General features: G+C 39.0%; 1 protein-coding gene across 1 annotated transcript in view; it reads left to right on the plus strand.

The window, feature by feature from the left end:
* The first annotated feature begins 792 nt into the window (after window positions 1-792).
* Window positions 793-19,809, plus strand: part of TM9SF2 (transmembrane 9 superfamily member 2) — an 83,872-nt gene continuing 64,855 nt past the window's right edge. The window contains 2 exon segments of the mRNA XM_036755432.1: window positions 793-985; window positions 988-1,160. Of these exon segments, the coding sequence (XP_036611327.1) occupies window positions 793-985; window positions 988-1,160 (366 nt within the window).

A 19,809-nucleotide genomic window follows, 5' to 3' on the forward strand; every position in this document is an offset into this window, starting at 1 on the left:
CTGAGGTCAAATTTGAACTCAGGTTTTCCTAATTCCAGGAGGCACTCTATCCACAGCGCCACCTAGCTGCCCATGTCTGCCCTAGATAATCTCTAAAGCTGGAGAAGGAAATGGCAAACCACTCCAGTATCTTTGCCAAGAAAATCCCAAACGGGGTCACAAAGAATCAGACATGAATGAACAACAAAAATAGCATCTACCAGTCTGGGTGTCTGTCGTGGAGATCACAAAAGATAATAATTGTAAAATACTTGGCACACAGTAGGTAGTTGATAAATACTTGCCCTCCCTCCATCCCTCAGTCTAATGTTCTTTCTACCCTAGGAGCTCTAAGCTTGAATGGGGTCCAAGAATTTGTTTTCAAAAACATATTGATAAATAAATGTCAATATGGTTGGTTTCCTTTTGGGGATCTATATATTCAACTTTATGCATTTAAGAACATATTTTGAGGTCCGTAAGTTTTAAAAGTATTAAAGTCCATAGGCTTTAAATGGGCTAAATATATTATTCCGAGAAACAGACTTCACCACGCTGCCAAAAGCCGATAGACTCAAAAAAGGGTAAGAACTGTTGCAATATTACTGCCTCTCAAGGTAGCAGATCTTTCCCCGGAGTTGCCTCGTATTTACTGGCTAGACACCGCCCATCGCGTTTTTTCCTTCCAGCTCCCTTCTTCCTTGAGTTCAGGGAAAAACTGGAAACTGGATTTTTCTTTTTTACACACGCTCCCGGAAACTCTTAAGGGGCTCCGGGACAGCGTCTTACTGGGCCTGCGCAGTCGAGGCGCGCATGCTCTGTCGTAACCTGGTTCGGTTTCTGTTGCGGGGGCGCTCGTATCTCCCAGTGCAACCGGAATTGTCCGACGGCGACCCGCCCTCCTGCACGGCAGCCGCCGCCTCCTCCTGTGCCGCTAGTCCGGGTGTCCCCTCCGGGCCTTCCCCGTCCTTCCCTCCCTGCGGCCAAGCCAGCCTTTCTCCTGAGGTCGCCCGCCCGCCGTCATGAGTCCAGGGCCCCGGCCGTCGTCTCGTCTTCGGTGGCGGTGGCTGCTGCTGTCCCTGCTGCTGGGGGCCGCCCCCGGCCCGGGCAGCGCCTTCTACTTGCCGGGCCTGGCGCCCGTCAACTTCTGCGAGGAGGGAAAGGAGAGCCCCGAGTGCAAGGTGGGCGAGGGGGTGATGGTGGAGGCCGAGGGCCGGCACGGGGCGAGCGGGCAGGGCTGAGCCGGCCGGCCAGGCCCCAGGCCTCGTAGGGTGCAGGCCCCCGGAGCTTGGGGTGGTGGTGGGGGCGATGGAGCCTAGGGCGGCCCCCTCCTAACCGAGTCTCAATCCAGACTTGGAAAGCCTCCTCCGGGCCCTCAGGTAGTCACCTGGACAGCACTGTGCTAGGCACACCCCGGGAGGGAAGGAAGAGCAGGCACCCTGCCATGTCATGTCCTCAGGGAGCACACCACTTACTTTTACTCTGCTTTGTAGCAACTCCCCCGCATTACCTAATAATAATGATAATAAATAGTGTTTTTCTACCGTGTGCCGGCTGGGTGGTGCAGTGGATAGAGCATCGGGCCTGGAGTCTGGAAGACCTGAGTTCAGATCCACTCCCAGACACACTCCCCTGTGTGACCCTGGGCAAGTCACTTAATCTCTCTTCCTCTCACTTCCCGTCTGTCTGTAAACTGGGGGCACACCGAAGAAGGAAATGGCAAACCCCAACAGTGTTGTCCGGCCTGAACGACAGCGATATGCAAAGTGTTTTTAAAATATCTTATTTGGTCCTCGAGGCAACCCTGGGAGGGAGGTAGGTGCCGTGTGGATCTTTTTTACACTTGAGGAAACTGAGGCGGGCAACGTGAACCATTGCCCGTGTGACTTGCCCAGAGTCACCGAGCTAGTGCCTGAGGCAGACCTTCCTGCCTCCTGGCCCAGTGCATCACCTAGCTGTTGCAAGAACTTGTAGGGGAGAGAGGTTCTTAAACCTTATTTTGGGGGTGAGGAGCGATGGACCCTTTTGACAGTCTGGTGAAACCTCTAGACGCCCTCCCCCCATAATGTTTTTAAAAGGATAAAATAAAGTACATAAGATTACTGAGAAAGCCAGTTTGTTAAGTTTATAGTCTCCAAATTAAGGGATTTGGGCACGTAATTCAGTTTAATTCAACAGCCATTTACTAAGGAACTACTATGCAAGGCATGCTTGCCCAAGCCTTAGCGTCTTAGCCCTGGGTGGTCACATCATTATAAACAGAATATTTCTTATTTGTAGATGGTTACACCCAGAAATGCACAAAATCCCTACTACTATTCTGTTGCCACTGAAGCCTTTACTTTCAACATTTTCAGTGCAATATGGTGGCTTTTTTTTTTCTTATTACATCCTTCTGGGGAGAATGTTACTGTTACCAAGAATTTCTTTTTCCAGTGGAGAGGCAGAAAAGAAGCAGGTGGTTGATGAAACCCTAAGGGGCCTTTCTAGGGCAAGTCTTAAAAACTTCAGTGGTTAAAGTATATCAGAAATGCTAACAGTAAAGGGAGCAGTAATGTATGTTCAACCAGTTCTTAAAGTACATTTAAAAGTCATGCATATGGAGCAGGTAGGTGGGGAAGAGTTCCTGGCTTTGGAGTAAGGAAGATCTGAATTCAGATTCAACGGCAACACTTAGTAGCTGTGTTCACCTGGGCAAGTCATTTAACCCTATTTGCCTCAGTTTCCTCATCTGTAAAATGAGCCGTGCCTTTGCCAAAAAAACAAAACCCAACCCAAGTGGGGTCATTAGAGTCAGACACAACTGAACATCATAATGTGCATCAAAATGTTTACCTTTTACTGTTGGGCTTACAACTCACAATCTCTTCCCTTTAATAACTTAAGAAGTTAAATTGATTTCCCCAAAACTTTTAATAATATTAACAGGATTTTTAAGCATTAATAGTAGAATACTCTATAGATGTGATCATAAGCCTATTGAAATAAAATTATTTAAAATTTTTTATTTCCTTTTATTTTTGTTCTTTTTATATTGTAACAAATTTGGTATATACAAATATTTTATGTTTGTTCTTTTTGTTATATAAAAAGCATTTCCTTTTATATTTGTTAGCTTTCCTTAATGATACCTGGGTAATGTATATCTAGATTAGCTAGAAAACTAAAAATTTGCATAGATAGGTTTACTTACTTTGACTAAGTACTATGTGATTTTCATGTAAGGGTTTACCAGCCAGAATGGAAGTCTTGGTCTTAACTGATGTGGAAGATAAAGACAGTTGCTTAAGTACTCAGAATAATCAGTTTTTAAACTTTAACCTAGATGACCAGATAATAAACTAGAAGCATTCCTGGGTGTGGCATTAGCAATTAGCTTATCCATAAGATGGTTTTGAATTCTTCGGGAGTAACTATTGAGTCTACTGAGGATATGTTTCATAGACATCTTAGATTGGTTTAGATGAGTAGAAAACAGGTCCGAGGGAACCAGTGCTCTGAAATCCATCTTTAGTCATCTGTATTACAGAGGATTCCTAGTATACTGTTTGAGTAGAAACAGCTGTTAAAAAGTGGAGAATAGCTCATGTAATTCTCTTTTCTTTAAATCATGCCATTTAATGGAACTTGAAACAAATTTTGACTCTCCTTCCCTGAGTCCTATGACCTGTCAAATTTAAAGTTACCTTTAAGATGAGGTGAGCCTATAAATAGCAAGAGTCAGTTTTGATTTTATTAACCCAATGATCCGTTAATTTGACCAAGTCTATTTTTGGAAGGAAGTATGAAGTCTTATGAACAGTCATTAGCAATTTAAACAGCTCAAAGAACATGTCTCAAAAATACAGAAATAAGTATTATAAAATTAGAAAGGAATTTTTCTAAAAGAAGGCATCACAGTACCTCAGGCATGGAGCATGTATAGGAAGAATTGGGTTCTGTTAGTTATTTCACTGCTTTTAGACAAGTTATTTGATACTTTTTTAAACATTCTTTTTTAATGTTGAATTTCATATTCTTTTTGATACTTACGTCTACAAAATAAGAATAACAGTATATACGTATCATTCTAATAGAATATTGTGATGCTAAATATTTGCAAGGTAATTTGAATTAATGGGAAATTACAATATGAATACAAGTCTTTTGGTATTAAACAATTTTTTTGTATTGAGATGAAACAGGAAGATCTGTATTGTTACTTTATAGGTTATATAAATTTATTCTTCTGTGCTCTCATTATTTTGGTGTCTTAATATTTTGGCAAGGTAGTATATCTGTGTTTGAGATGATTTCTTCAGTGAAAGAATTTCAAGTAAATCCCCAAATTACTATTTCTCAGTACCATTCTCTTCTCTAATTTTTTTCCTGCATTTTGTCTTTTCCTTCATTTTCTGTAATCACAGTAAGGTAGGTATAAGTATAGCCATAGTATTTCTTTTATTTCTAGGTCAATCCCACTTTTTCACATCTAGAAGGTGCTATATGTTGGCTAGGCCCCGGAGTAGGTAGAAGGGAATAGGATTTGACATTCACTCTGTGTCTGTGAAGTACTGTTGTGCTAATTTGTTATACAGAAATTCAGACTATGCCAAATTTTATTATTTCAGATTTCTAAAGTTGTTGGATATACTGCTGAGCATTAAATTAAATATTGAGAATATGCAAATTAGCGAAATCTGGAAAGTTAATTTCCTAAAGATTAACTAATGTAGGTTTAACAGTCTTTGTCAACAATGAATTTAGATCTTAGAACAAGTAGCACAACTAGCACTACAAAACATATGCCAAATTTTCATCTATTTGAACTGTAGATCTTGTTCTCTTAGATGAAGGAACAGGAACTTCTTTCCTATTTAGATAAGAGTGGCCAAGTATGCACTTTTGTGGTTTCTTAGAACTAGGAATAAATGTTTTACATAAATTATATATTAAGGAGTGGCAAGTAGACACAGGCCAACCTTTTGAAAATTTCACAATCTAAAAGATGCTTGCTCAAAAATAATTTTCATTTTTGTTTCTTGGTTGCAAGTAGTTAACTTGAAGAATTTGTACAAATTTTATGTTTATTGATATAAATGTTTCAGGAGAATGAATATATTATTTATATAAGTATTTCAGGTACCTTTAAATATGGAGTAAAAGTGATAAATACAGTAGGATTGAAGATCTAATGGATTTTCTATTCTCAAGTTCAGCTTTGGTATTCTTTCAGACTTTGCTAGAATTTTTGAGTAAAAATTTTGTTTTAACTTTTAGTTGTCAGTTGTTTTGTTGGACAAGAGCTTCAGTTCCTGGCTTCTTGAATGTAATAATTGTACGTGTTCTTATGAATACCTAAAATTTGGCACTGTCAGTAACACATTTATAAATCACTTTCTTCATAGCAATCCTGAGGGGTACAGAGCGCACTTATTATTAATATCTCTGTTTAATAGATGAGAAAACCATGGCCTAAACAAGTCATATGATTTGTATGTGGTCATATTGGCATATGGCATACCTAGGCTTCAAACTCAGGTCTTTCAACTCCAGTGCTCTTTCTAGCATTCCTTTGTCTCTTTTGGATGTGATTACCTCATGTATACTGTATCATATTTTCTTTCAGAACTTACTGTTTCAAAATGAGATAAAAAAGATCAAAAGTGGCACTTTAAAACAATTAATTTTTAAAATAGAATGGGTATTTCTTTTCTCAGGACCTTTGTGTAAAGTCATTGTAGAGGATCTGTTAGGTCTGGGGACTTAGTGGGGGAAATTTAAGAAAGAAGATAGGAAATTATAGCTAAATACCTTTTTTTTTCCTATTCCTTTCTTGGGTCAATTTGTGTTCTATTACCTCTCCTGGTCTTCCAGTTGTCGTAAATTGGTAATCTTTGGAATATGGCTGTTCTACTTCCCTTTTTCTAACCTTGTTTCTCTCTCAATTTCGATTAAGTATTTATTTTCTCCATCCCCCCCTTTCCCGAAAGGGAAAAAACATTGTAACAAATATGCATAGTCAAGTCAAATAAATTCCTACATTTACTTGTCCAAAAATGTATATCTCATTCTGTATCTTGAGTCCACCACCACTATGATGTGGTCAATTGCAATGCTTCATTATTGGTCTTCTGGAATCATGATGGGTCATTGCTTTGATCAGAGTTCTTAAGTCTTTCAAAGTTGTTTGCCTTTATGATGATTTTGTTTCTGTGTAAATTGTTGGTGTGGTTTTTCTCACTTCATTCTTCATCAGTTCATACAGACCAGTTTCTCTGAAAACCATCCCTTTTGTCATTTCATATGGTAGTCCACTACATTTATATACCATAATTCGTTCAGCCATTCTGTTTAATGGGTACTCCCTTAGTTTCCAGATTTTTGCTGTTTATTCATATGAGTCCTTTTCCTGTTTTTTGATCTCTTTGGGGTATAGGCCTAGCAGTGATATTACTCAGTCAGAGGGTATGCACAGATTAATTTTTTGGAAATAGCTTCTGATTCACTGGACTAAATCACATTCCATCAGCAGTGTATTGATGTGCTTATTTTCCTGCAGCTCCTCCAACATTTATCATTTTCCTTTTTTGTAGACTTTGCCAATCTGATGGGTGTGAAGTGGAACCTCAAGGTGCCTTAATTTGAATTTCTCTAATTATTAGTGTTTTGGAGCATTTTTTAAATGTAGCTATTGATAAGTTTAGATTTCCTTTGAAAATTTTCCTGTTTGTGTTTGATCAGTTAAGCAAGGGCTCTTCTTCCTTTTTTAAGTTTTCAACATTCATTTTTTTATAAGATTGGGTGTTTCAAATTTTTTCTCCCTCCCATCCCCCCTCCTCAATGCAGCAAGCAATCTGATATACGTTATACGTATGCAATCATGTAAACATTTACACATTAGTCATGTGGTGAAAGAAGAAACAGAACAAAAGGGAGAAGCCACCAAAAAAACCAACAAAGTGAAAATAGTATGCTTCAATCTGTATTCAGACTGTATAGTTCTTTCTTTGGATGTGGGTAGCATTTTCCATCCTGAATCTTTTGGAATTGTCTTGGATCATTGTATTGCTGAGAAGAGCTTACTCAATCATAGTTGATCATTGCACATGTTACTATGTATAGTATTATCCTGGTTCTGCTCACTTCACTCAGCATCAGTTCATGTATGTCTTTCCAGGTTTTTCTGAAATCTGCCTGCTCATTATTCCTTATAGCACAACAGTATTCCATTGCATTTATATACCACAACTTGTTTAGCCATTCCCCAGTTGATCAGCATTCCCTCAATTTCCAATTTTTTGCCACCACAAAAAGCCGCTATAAATATTTTTGCACATGTAGGTCCTTTGCACTTTTTTAATGACCTCTTTGGGATACAGACCTAGTAGTGGTGGGTCAAAGGATATTTGATTGCCCTTTAGGCATAGTTCCAAATTGCTCTCCAGAATGGTTGGATCACTTCACAACTCCACCAACAATGCATTAGTGTCCCAGTTTTAAAAGTTCCTATAAATTTTAGTCAGTTCCTTTTATATTTTGGAAATGAGATCTTTATTAGAGAAATTTGCTGTGAAAATTTTTCATAGCTAATTGTTTCTCTTTAACTTTAGCTGCATTGGTTTTGTTTGTGCAGGAACTTTAATTTCATGTAATAAAAATTGTCTGTGTTATTTTCTTTTGTCCTCTCCCATGTTTAGTCATGAACTTTTCACTTACCCAGTGGTCTGAAAGGAAATTTCATCCTTGTTTCTCTAACTTGTTTATGATAAGGCATTTTATAATCTGTCACTCCAACCTTATTTCTTGATCTCCTAGAGCACTGAGTCCTTAAACTAACGATCAGCAAAAAAAAAGTGTATATACACTCAAACAGACAAATTAAACACCCAGTATCTGCTCAGGCATAGCAGGGTCTGAACTTCAGATATTTTTCAGCTATGCTTAGGTTATTTATATAATGAGGGAGTTAGACTAGTTAATCTCTAAGGCCCTCTCCAACTCCAAAATTCAATGACTTGGTCTATCCAAGCATGCAGAACCTTTGTTACTCTGGGAAGTATAAGATTTGGGGAATTGGCCATAACGTAGCTCAGTAATAGACTTGTGGACATCCATTTCTGATCTCCCACATTCCTTCTGGAATTTTAGATTATATTCAAAGCAGGACTTTTTGTCTCCTTCAATTTGTTCCTTCTTTCTACTAGGTCCAAACGGTCTGAACAGATTTCAAGTGGTCTAAACCGGTGGTGTCAAACTCAGATGGAAACAGAGCTCCTAAACCATTCTGGTGCATATTGACATTGTCTTTTACTGTATTTTTATCTATTTTGTCAGTTTTTTCTTAATGATATTTTAATCTGGTTTGGGGGGTACCTGGAAGTGTTGTGGGCTTATGCAGGCAGGAGGGTTTGACTCCCCTGGTCTAAATCTCTTGATGTAACCACAGACTTAGTTTTTAAGCAAACAGTACTTCTGCAGCCTTACCTTAGTTTCATTCCATTGTGTTCAATCATCTCTTAGTTGGAATTGTTCATCAAAACTGTCTTTTGCTTGCTTGCTACTTTGGAGTCTCAAAAAGTGGGAAGAAAAAATTAAAGGAGGAGGGGAAAATGAGATAAAGGAATGAAAAAAAAATAGTGTTGGTTAAGTAAGTGTGAAGGAGAACAGTGTAGAAAGGAAAATACAGTAGATTATAGACCAGATGTCCTGCATGTAATAAAACAGACTGCAATTGTGACCAGATTTGAGGTTAGACGTACGATAAAGCTGAACAGGAATTAAGGTTGCAGATGAAAGAAAAGAAAAAGAAGGGAGGGCATAGGCCTTTAAAAGTAAGCTAATAAAATCAGATACAATATAATTCAACCCTATCACTCCACTCCACCCTAGTAATAAAAACTCTTAGGGAATAGACTGGTTATGCTTTGTATTTTATTTGAAAGACACAGACAAAGGAAAATTTCCTTAAAATGTTTAAAATTACGGGACTTTGAGAGAAGAGTATCTTTGATTTTCTATCTGTATTACAGTGCTTGAAACACAATGAGTGCTCATTGAACATTTCTTCATTCATTTATATCTGTAGTGGTTTGGATGAGGTCTTATATGTGATCATTTTTGGATATTGCAATTTTAGAGTTTGAACAGAATCTACAGATTATCTAGCTCAACCCCCTCATTTTATTGATGAGGATACAAATCCTTCAAGGGGAAATGACTTCCCTAAGGTGAAACAGTGGTAGAAGTAGGACTTGAAGTTAGGTGCCAGCAGTGTTCTTTTCATTACATTGGAGAGAGAGTTAATTGATTTTTAAATGGGGAAGGGAATAGCAATAAGGGACATCTTATAGGAAAAAGTGGAGAGGGAGGTGGCATTTAATTAACAGACATATTAAAGAGGCAAAAAAGATAAACTGGAAATCAAGCCAGCTATCTTAGTAGCATGAATGAGGACACTTTTAGGGACAGGATTGGAAAGACAGAAATAGATGATACTTTTGAGAAAGAAAGAAAAATATTGCTCAACTCCAACTGATATCCCTTTATTAGATGAGGAAAGGTTAATTAATAGACAATAACTAAAGGAGCAATTCAATTCACTAAGCATTTATTAAGTACTTAGAACTTGGCAGACGCTTATGTACATGCTGGAACTGCAAAGATAAAATGAAATAATCCTCGTCCTCCACAGAGAGGTGTAATGTCGTACAGTAGAAAGAATGTTGAGCATGGAAGGCTGAACTTGGAGCCACAGGACCTGAGTTCAAATTCTAGCCCTGTCATTTACCTTAGTCTTAATCATGTAGGATGTGGTACTTGAGTTTATCCTTGAAGGAAGCTAGAAGATTCAAAGACGAAGAAGTGAGGAGAGAGCGAGCCAAGCATGTAATGTGGAGTTAATGAGGGAGGAATGATAATGAAATGAGTCTAGAAAGATTAGAACCAGATTGTGGAAGACTTCAAATATAAAACCGAGGCATTTATGGTTTTATCATAGAGGCACTAGGGAACTACTTAAGTTTCTTGGGTAGGGGAGTGACGTGGTCAGATCTGTGTTTTAGGAATATCAGTTTAGCAGCACTATTGAGGATGGATTGGAGCAGAGCTGCACTGGAAGCAGGAAGACCTATTAGGATGCTGTTGAGTGGTTGTGGTGTGAATAAAAGGAAGGGGGCTGTAAGATCTGCTTTCTTCAGATTATCAATAGCTGCATCCCTTCATGTTTGTAATAGGTGATAATGAAAATAGTTGATAATTGATGCTGCCGAAGGATCCTGAGTGTTTGAAGAAATCATTGTACTGAATGGTAATACTTACTAAGCAACAACAGCAGCAACATTAAGGTAGGAGGTAGGAATGAAGCCAGTTATTTCTGTTTAACTTAAGGAATATTTAAGTCATCTAGTCCAGTCCCAGATCATCCTATACAATATCCCCAATAAGTAGGAGGTCTCCTTTGACATAGAACTTAGAATTTATCATCTCCCAGGGTAGACTGTTTTACTTTTGAACATTTGTAATTGTTAGTAAGTTTTTCCAAAATCTGACTTTTAAGCGGATTTCACTGAACACTTGTAGTTTTGTTCTCTGTGGCCCAGCAGACACATCTACTTCCCTTTTCAACATAAGAGCCCTTCTAATACTTGAAGACTGTTATCTATGAGGTGTTACCCTCAAATACCTATCTCCATCCCCCCAAAAAATCGTTTTCTCAGATTAAACATTTAACTGATTCTCATATGGTATATCACTAGTCTCTTCACCGTCCTAGTCACCAGCTAGGTCCATTCCACCTTCTCAGTGTCCTAAAAATGTAGCAACTAGAATGGAGCGCAATAGTTTAGACATAGCCTGATTATAGTCAGCTCTTTGATTTTGGGATACCACCTGGCCAAAGATCATGTTAGCTCTTTTGACTACCATGTCATGCTGTTGACTCACATTAAACTTGCAGTCCACTCAATCTACCACATATCTCCGTAGCAACTGTTGTCTGGCCAACCATTTCCTTAATTCTCTCCCCACCTCCTATATTTGTGAAGTTGCATACTTAATTCCAATTGTAGGACTTTATATTTATCCCTACTGAATATTCTCTTCTAAGAGTTGGCTCATTGTTCTAGCTTATCAAAATCTTTTTAGTGGATTCTTTCAATTTCTGTTTTACCCTCTGGCTCTAGAATCTCAGGGTAGTTCTCCTTGATAATTTCTTGAAAGATGATATCTAGGCTCTTTTTTTTGATCATGGCTTTCAGGTAGTCCAATAATTTTTAAATTATCTCTCCTTGATCTATTCTCCAGGTCAGTGGTTTTTCCAGTGAGATATTTGACATTGTCTTCCATTTTTTCATTCCTTTGGTTCTGTTTGATAATATCTTGATTCCTCATAAAGTCACTAGCTTCCACTTGCTCCAGTCTAATTTTTAAGGTAGTATTTTCTTCAGTGGTCTTTTGGACCTCCTTTTCCATTTGACTAATTCTGCCTTTCAAGGCATTTGTCTCCTCATTGTCTTTTTGGAGCTCTTTTGCCATTTGAGTTAGTCTATTTTTTAAGGTGTTATTTTCTTAAGTATTTTTTGGGGTCTCCTTTAGAAGTCATTGACTTGTTTTTCATGGTTTTCTCTCATCACGCTCATTTCTCTTCCTAATTTTTCCTCTACTCTTCTTACTTGCTTTTCCAAATCCTTTTTGAGCCCTTCCATGGCCTGAGACCAATTCATATTTTTCTTGTAGGCTTTTGATGTAGGCTCTTTGACTTTGTTGACTTCTGGCCATATGCTTTGGTCTTTTTTGTCACCAAAGAAAGATTCCAAAGTCTGAGTCTGAATCTGAGTCTGTTTTCGCTGCCTGGCCATGTTCCCAGCAGCTGCTTGACCCTTGAGTTTTTAGTTGGGGTATAACTGCTTGTAGAGTAAAGCTTGAGGGGGTGTGCTGTTGCTTTCAGAGCTATTTCTGCACAGCAAGCTCTGCCACACCAGTGTTCCTCCTCCCCCCAGAACCACCAACCTGGACTCTGACTCAGATCTGAGGAGACTCTACGGTCCTGCTCTGATCTGCCACTTAATTCCTCTCACCAGGTGGGCCTGGGGCTGGAAGCAACTGCAGCTGTAGCTCTGTAAGCAGCCTCAGAGTTACACCACCTCTGCTGCCCCTGCAGTGGTGGCTGACCCTCAAACTAGTTTCACTCTCTCCCTGCAGTTTTTCCCACTAACCTTCCCTGTTGTCTTTGGCATTTGTGGGTTGAGAAGTCTGGTAACTGCCACAGCTCACTGATTCAGGGCATGACTGCCTGTTCCACCTTGCTCCCAGTCTGGTTGGTCCAGGCGCAGCCCATGCTGGACTCTCCTCTGCTCCACTCTGCTCCCTTACCCAGTGACCATCCAAGCTGTCCTGGGCTGGAGCCCTGCTTCCCTCTGCTATTCCGTGGGTTCTGCAGTTCTGGAATTAGTTCAGAGCCATTTTTATAGGTGTTTGGAGGGTCTTGGGGGAGAGCTTTAGGCAAGTTCCCCTTTTCCAGCTCCCATCTTGGCTCTGCCCCCCTCTTTTCACTTTCTATCAGTTCATACAAGTTTTTCCAGGTTTTTCTGAAGTCTTCCTGTTCATCATTTCTTATTACAAAATAGTATTCCTTGAATCTATTTCTCTTATCCATAGGTGCAGCACTTCTTAAACTGTGATTTGTGACCCCAGGTCTCGGATGGAAAAAGTTTAAGAAGCCCTGGGTTAGAGAATGGCCTCATAAAGCTCCCTTTTCTGCCTTCACCCAACTTAATCATCCTGCTTGAGTTCATTGGGGAAAATGCCTATGTACTTCTACTCCAGTGATACACAGGCAGAAAACAGTAAAAGAAAGATGGATTTCCAGAATTACAATATCTTTTCCCCACTCCTCCCAACACACACACACACACATACGCGCGTGCACACACACACACACACCCACGTCATTGAGAGGAGTACATGGAAGTACCAGAGCTCGTGATAGTCGTTAAGTCAGGAAAAATTTATTAAGCACCTACTGTGTGTCAAGTACTGGAGATACAAAGAAAGGTATGACAGTCCCTGCCTTCAAGGAGCTTAAACACTTAAAAAGAAGATGAAAAGCAGGGGGATGAGGTAAAGATGACTAGGGTGAGGGCAATATGAAGTCCCTACAGCTGGGTGGGAAATGATCTGAGGAGCTGTGAGTTTCAGAGTTGATTTCATCTTGCAAAACTATGAGTTTCTGAAGAGCATGAAATCTAGGTCAACTGGGCAGAAAATGGTATATAAATTCCCAAAGTTCCTTCCTTAAATAGTAGAGGATTAGGGAGGAACTCTCCAACGTCCAACTTCTACCTTCTGTAGTCAGAGGGAAGGGCCCAGGGGCAGGAGCTGCTGAAGAGGTGTGAGTTTCAGAGTTAATTTCATCTTGCAGAACGAGTGTTAGATAGCACTCCTGATCCAAATATGGAGCATGGAACTAAGTACGTTTAGCCTAGAGAAGAGAAGACTCAGAGGGACATGTGTTCAGATATTCGGCTGTCATGTAGAGGAGGACTTAGTTTCCAGAGGATAGAGCCAGGTGTATGTTGCACAGAGTCCAATAGGCTTGATAGCCAGAAAAACTTCCTGACTGTTAGAGCTGCCCTAAAGTGGAATGAGTTGCCTTGAAGACCACTTCTCAACAGGTGCTTTGGTGTATACGTTGGACTAGATAACTGCTAACGTCTCTTCCAACTCCCAAGTTCTGTGGTTCTTTGAGTAGGAAAAGTGATTTTTCAATTTTGTCACCAAGAATTCCATGCCATGAGTAATAGATTCAATTCTCAAAGTTCTTGAAACCATGGCCATGATTTTATATTCTTTGACCTTGTTCCCTTCTCACCCTCCCTGCACAAAAAGAAGTGCTATGTGGCTGTGACAAAACAGAGTTGAATCTTTGTTATCATATCTAGTTTATGTATGTTAAAATTTGTAAGTAGATATCAAATATTACATTTGGTTGTTCAACAAATAATTGCAGTATTTATTGTTGTTGTCCTGGTTCTCAGCCTTGTTTTTCTTTTCCTAGATATCTTCAGCCTTTTATTTGTTTTTCTTTTAAGGCTAGATGAGAGGAAATGTTTTCATTTAGAGAAAGCAAGACTAGGAAAAGCTGTTAAATTGATTGTTGACTGTAGCGTTTTGCTACAGATTGTTTCTGTCCTCACTTTTATGTCACCACTAGCTGTCCCCCTGAAATCCTTTTCCTCTTGCGCAGTGATTTGAACTTGGTTGATGATTAATAAATGTTGGATTTAATGTTTCCACTTTAGGGACCTCCATATCACTCACTATTCAACACATGCTATCAGTGAAGACATTCTTGTAAATAAATCAGACTGTGCTAAATACGTGAGAGAAATGTAAAATACTATGAGAGATATCACTTCTAGTTGGGAGATACTACTTGTATTCTCTTTTAGCCACTTTGTGGCAAAGTCACATTTGTTACCCATTTCTTCTCTTATTTAAAATTACACCTTCTCCAAGACCTTAAATTCAGAAATTCCTGTTTTTGTCCATAATATCCCATCCTCTTATCTCTACTGTTCTTTTCTTCCATTTGAACCTGTTTTCCCTCCTCGTGCTCACTTGATCTTAAGCTCCAGTTCATCGCCCTTATTCTGAATTTGCTTGCCTCATTCTATGTAGAGTGGTGAGTCATTTCAGAGATCTACTTAATGACACCTTCAGATTTCATTCCATTAGACCTTTCATTGAGGTCAGCCTTCATTGCTAATTTCACTTCAGTGCTAGAGAAAACCACATACTCCTGCTGACTTGATCATATTCCATAGCCTTAGCTGGACTATCATTGCTGCTTCACAGCTGCTGTGTTCATTTTTTGTTCGCTTTACCTACTGCTAAACCTTTTTTACCCCTCAAGCTTTAACCCCACTTTTATATCCCTTGTTTTCAGCAGCATTCCTTCTCTTGTATTGAGAGGACTTGGGTTATCCGAGATAAGCAATCCATAAGTTCCTTTCACTTCAGCATTTCTGTCTTCACCCTTCTTTATCTCCTCTTCCATTCCTGTCTTGGAGAAAGAAGTACCTTTTCCTTGTTAAAGGTCACCACTTTGTGATTATCTAGAGTGGTATCATGATAATGGAAAGGTCGTCAAATTTGGAATCAGAGTAATTAAGTCTAAATCCTGGTTCTATCACTTATTATCTATGACTTGAACCAAGTGAGTCTCACTGTGCCTCAGTTTACTCATTTGTAAATGAGAGTGGTGGTCTCCAAGGTCCCTTTCAGCTCCGAATCAATGATCTTGTGAACTCTCAAGTCTCCACATCTGTAAAACAAGGACTTTGAACTGGATGACCTCTAACACATTATTACATGCACATTAATTCATTATTACTCAAATCATGAGATGCTTCTTAGGACCACACAAATACCTATCTCAAGTCACTTAATATGTATTAAATACCTCTTCTCTTTATAAGCATTGTGTTATTGAGATACAAACAGAGAAAACAATTATTAGCTTTCTAAGAGCTTAAAATCTGAAGAGGGCTTAGGATTCGAATACAAATGTGGTACATGATAGAATGTGGGAGGGCTGAGATGTGGTTTTTACGTGAGAGATTACAAGAAATTTGAGGTAGGGTGAAAATATGAGAGAAAGGTTTGTGAGGGAGTGGTATCTGGAGCCAAGCTTTTAAGGGAGAGAACGATTCTATTAGGTTACATTGACAGGACAATATAGAAATAGGAGAGAGCAAGTAGTCCAGTTTGACTAACGCTAAACTAATATAGTCATGAATCTGATGATCTTATTGGCTGGAATAGACCGTAATGCCGCCAGGTTTACCTGTGCCTGGCCTAGTGTTGCTGTGGTAGCTTGTCCAGAGGTGAAGGTAGTACCATCTCCTCTAGTACACTTGTGTCTTTGTTCATGGTAGATGTTACATGGAGACTTTCATCAAAAAACCTGGTCTAAAGACTTCATATGCCTTGGGGATCATCTATATCTAAAAGCCCCATTTAAAAATGGAGTCTGACAGGATTAACTAGCAAGTGTGATGTTTACAAGGTTAGTGTCTTGGTATTCCTTGATTCAGTGGAATTTCTTCAATGACTGAATATTTCATTTTTGATGCTGCTGCTCTAGAATTTTTTTTTTGTTTTTTTAGCCAGGATATATTATAGCCAGTCCTTATATCTTTAGGAGTCAGTTCAACAGAAAGACTATTCAGTCTCTCAGAGAAGGGTTAGAGTTAACCAGATTGGTTGATCTGACATGAACAAGCACTTAAAGAGAAGTTTTCTAAATCTGTATACCACAGTAGCTTAGTAGCTATGATAATAATAAGCTCTGTATTAGTACTGATCAATTCAAAGCATCATGTCAGAAAATCCTCAGAGAAACTTAGAAGTCCAAAATGTTTTCCTACACACCCAGATACACAGTCCAGATACTTGTAAGCCGACATTTGCAATAAAGAATCAGATAAATCCCAACATTATCTGATTGATGGAGATTGACGAGTCAGGACAATTGGAAAGGGTTTGTTACTGGACAGGCCCCAGGGAGGTATCTCCTCGTTCCTTAGGATGTTGCTCTTCCCCCCTTATAGCCTTCTTCCCTTTGCTTTCTTGTTTTTGTTAGTACTACAATTTTCTTTTTCCCCCATTTTAAAAAACTTTTGCATTTGACAGACATATGAACATATCCATATTCAAAGAACAGAAGAGGAGTGTAAAAACGGAACTCTCTTTTACAGTGTGTGTGTGTGTGTGTGTGTGTGTGTGTGTGTGTGTGTGTTTTAATCTGATCCCTTTCTGGACTTCTGTTCTCTTTGTATGTATTTTGTAAATGTTCATTGATGTTATTTTCTTTCTTCTTTTTTTTAATATTAATATCACTATTCCCCAATAAAAGCTCTTTCTTGTAACAAATACAGTCAAGCAAACCAAATTACACATTGGCCTTGACTGAAAGAAAATGTCTTATTCCGTACCTGTAGTCTGACACTTCTCTCTGTCAAGAGGTGAGAAGCATATTTCATCATAAATCTTCTAAGGTGGTCATTATTAATTATTACATTATTAGAGTTAAGTACTTGAAAGTTGTTCTGGACATTTTTATAGTCACTCCATAAATTTTTCTTGTTTTGCTCACTACTCTGCATTCATTCGTAAATATCTTTTTAGGTTTTCTAATTTTTGGCATTCTATTAATTTATATATTCTTTTTTTTTTTTTTTTTGGAGTGGGGGGAAGCAGGGAGTTGGGGTTAAGTGACTTGCCCAAGGTCACACAGCTACTACGTGTCAAGTGTTTGAGGCCAGATTTGAACTCAAGTCCTCCTGATTCCAGGGCCACTGCTCTACTCACTGCGCCACCTAGCGGCCCTCTATTAATTTATATACCTTATATTTGTTTGGTCAATTGTCAATTAAACAGGCACCCATTTGTTTCCTGGTTTTTGTTTTTGTTTTTTGTTACAACAACAAAAAAACCCACCATTTTCCGAGGCTCACGTTTTTGCTTACTTTGTCCTCATACTCTATATGGCTAAGTTCTGAATTTCATAGACTATACCTCCACTATGTTTTCTTTTTTCTTTTATAAAAGCTTTTACAAAGGAATATTTACTTCATGAGTATATGTTACCATATACAATCATTCCCCTAACACCTATAATTACCTCCTACACCACCTCATACTTTAGGGAAGGGAAGGAAAAGGGTGGAGTGGAGTGGGATGGGGTGGGCTGTTAGGTTCATAGCCCTATCTTGAGTCTCAGGTGCCCTGGCTTCTCAGGGCATTCCTGTTGGGCTGGCTGCAAATGCTGCCGGTGTCATTACCTACAAAGTTGCCACTGCAACTCCTGGGTCCAATGGGTATTCTACCATCTGAACCTAAAACTGAAAAAGACAAACAGAATAAATCAAAATGAAAGGCTAACACCAAGACAGTTTCTTGGGACAAGAGGGCAAAAGGGGAGAAGAGGGAAAGGTACCCCTTCCCCCTACCCAGTCAGTTCATGGTGGCCACCCTGTCAGTGAACTATGACCATCCCCCTCTTAGGACAAATCAGGAAAAAGTTTATTGCTTTCTGTTTTCACTGCTGATGTCTTAGTTCATACTCTCCTGACCTTGAGCCTGTATTATTGTAGTGACCTCCTAATAATAGGTCTCTTTGCTTCTGGTCCCTTCCTTTTCTTATCTATACAAATGCCAGATTCATTTTCCTCCACAGCATATGAATGTGATGAGGTAGAGTTGAAAGAGTACTGCACTTTGGAGTTACAAAGTTCTAACACTTAACTAGCTGTTTGACTCTGAACAAAGCACTTAGTCTCTCTGAGCTTCAAAGGGAGGCTATGGATTAGACTCAATATTTAGCTCAGTTTCTATATAGCATTGACCATACTAAGTTTACAGCCAGATGCATTTTGACTGCATCTTAGCTACAACTAGACTGGGTTCCCAGAGGTCACTCCTAGAATTTGGTCCTTGCTTCTCATTGACTGCTAACCTGAACTCTGGAATGATGGGGTGCCAAAGAGTCTTCTGGGCCTTTGGAAACCCCCAGGGCCAGAGACTACTGCTTTTATTAGACCTCGTGAATAAAGCAGTAATGATAATTGTGGTTGGGAAGGGCCTAGACCAGTGTCTCTTTAATAGATGGCAATTTGTATCAGAATAGATGCTACTGAGATGGTTGCTATGGAAATGATTGAATGTAAATTTGATTTTTTTGGTCCTTCCAGCTAAGCTTTTATTCTACGGAATATTGTCCTACTCCAACAGAAGAAAAGGACAGGGAAAGGCTTGAGTTGGCAGGCAAACTAATGATTAAGGGGAAAATATTTTTGAAAAAAATTCACACCTAAGTGTAACATTAAAGAGTAAATATAGCACCTGAACTATTTGGAAGATCACTTAAATGTATGGATTAATTAGATGACTGTTTAGGGCCCTTCTGATCTTCAAATTTGGTGATTCTTCTTGCTCATTGTGAGGTAAGAGGGGACACCAGGAAGTCGAAGGTCACATGGGCCAGGCCTTCTAGTTGATTAGTAATGCTTGAAAGCCCAGCAGAGGTGGTCACTTTGGTTAGCTGTAGCGTTGCAAGCAGAAAACTGGATATGATGAAGAGGAGATTTTGGAATCATACTCAGTGGGGTGAGGTGCTTACACTAAGAGAATCATGCAGGAACTGAGACCTGCTGAGAATACGGTAGATTTATGTCTTCTATCTAAAACTCATTCTGAGACATAGGCTCAATGAGTGGAATGGAAGGCCAAATCTCCAGTACTACCTAATAATTTTAAACATTTTTGTAGGTAATAAACACCGACACCCACACCCACCCCACCCAGGAGAAAAAAACATTTCTATATACAAAGTAAGAGAGAAAAAGAGAGTTACACATGAAATGTCTGTTATGTACAGCTTTAAAAAAAAAAGTACAAAATAAATTCAACATGTTATTTTCAAAGTTTTCCTTTTTGTGTTTCCTTCTCTCCCCTTCTTTGCATTTTAGACACTAGGCTTCAACAATCCTCTTTTATTCCTTTTCCTTTTTGGAAGGGAGGAGAAGGATGCAACTAGCAATAAATCCCCCCTTCCCCACAAATCTCTGACCTCCAAATAAAAAAAGGAAAAATAATCCTTGTAACAAATAGGACAAATCTACATATTTCCCATTTCTGAAAATGTGTCATTCTGTTCCTCCAGTCTATTATTCCTCCATCAAGAGGTGGATCATAATTTTTTTTTTAATAAGTATTGTACCTGTGACTCAAACCCAGGATTTCTTTTATTTTTTAAAACTATTTATTATTAATTTTAAGCATTTAAAT

This window comes from Trichosurus vulpecula, chromosome 4 (assembly GCF_011100635.1).
Source record: "Trichosurus vulpecula isolate mTriVul1 chromosome 4, mTriVul1.pri, whole genome shotgun sequence".
NCBI lineage: Eukaryota > Metazoa > Chordata > Mammalia > Diprotodontia > Phalangeridae > Trichosurus > Trichosurus vulpecula.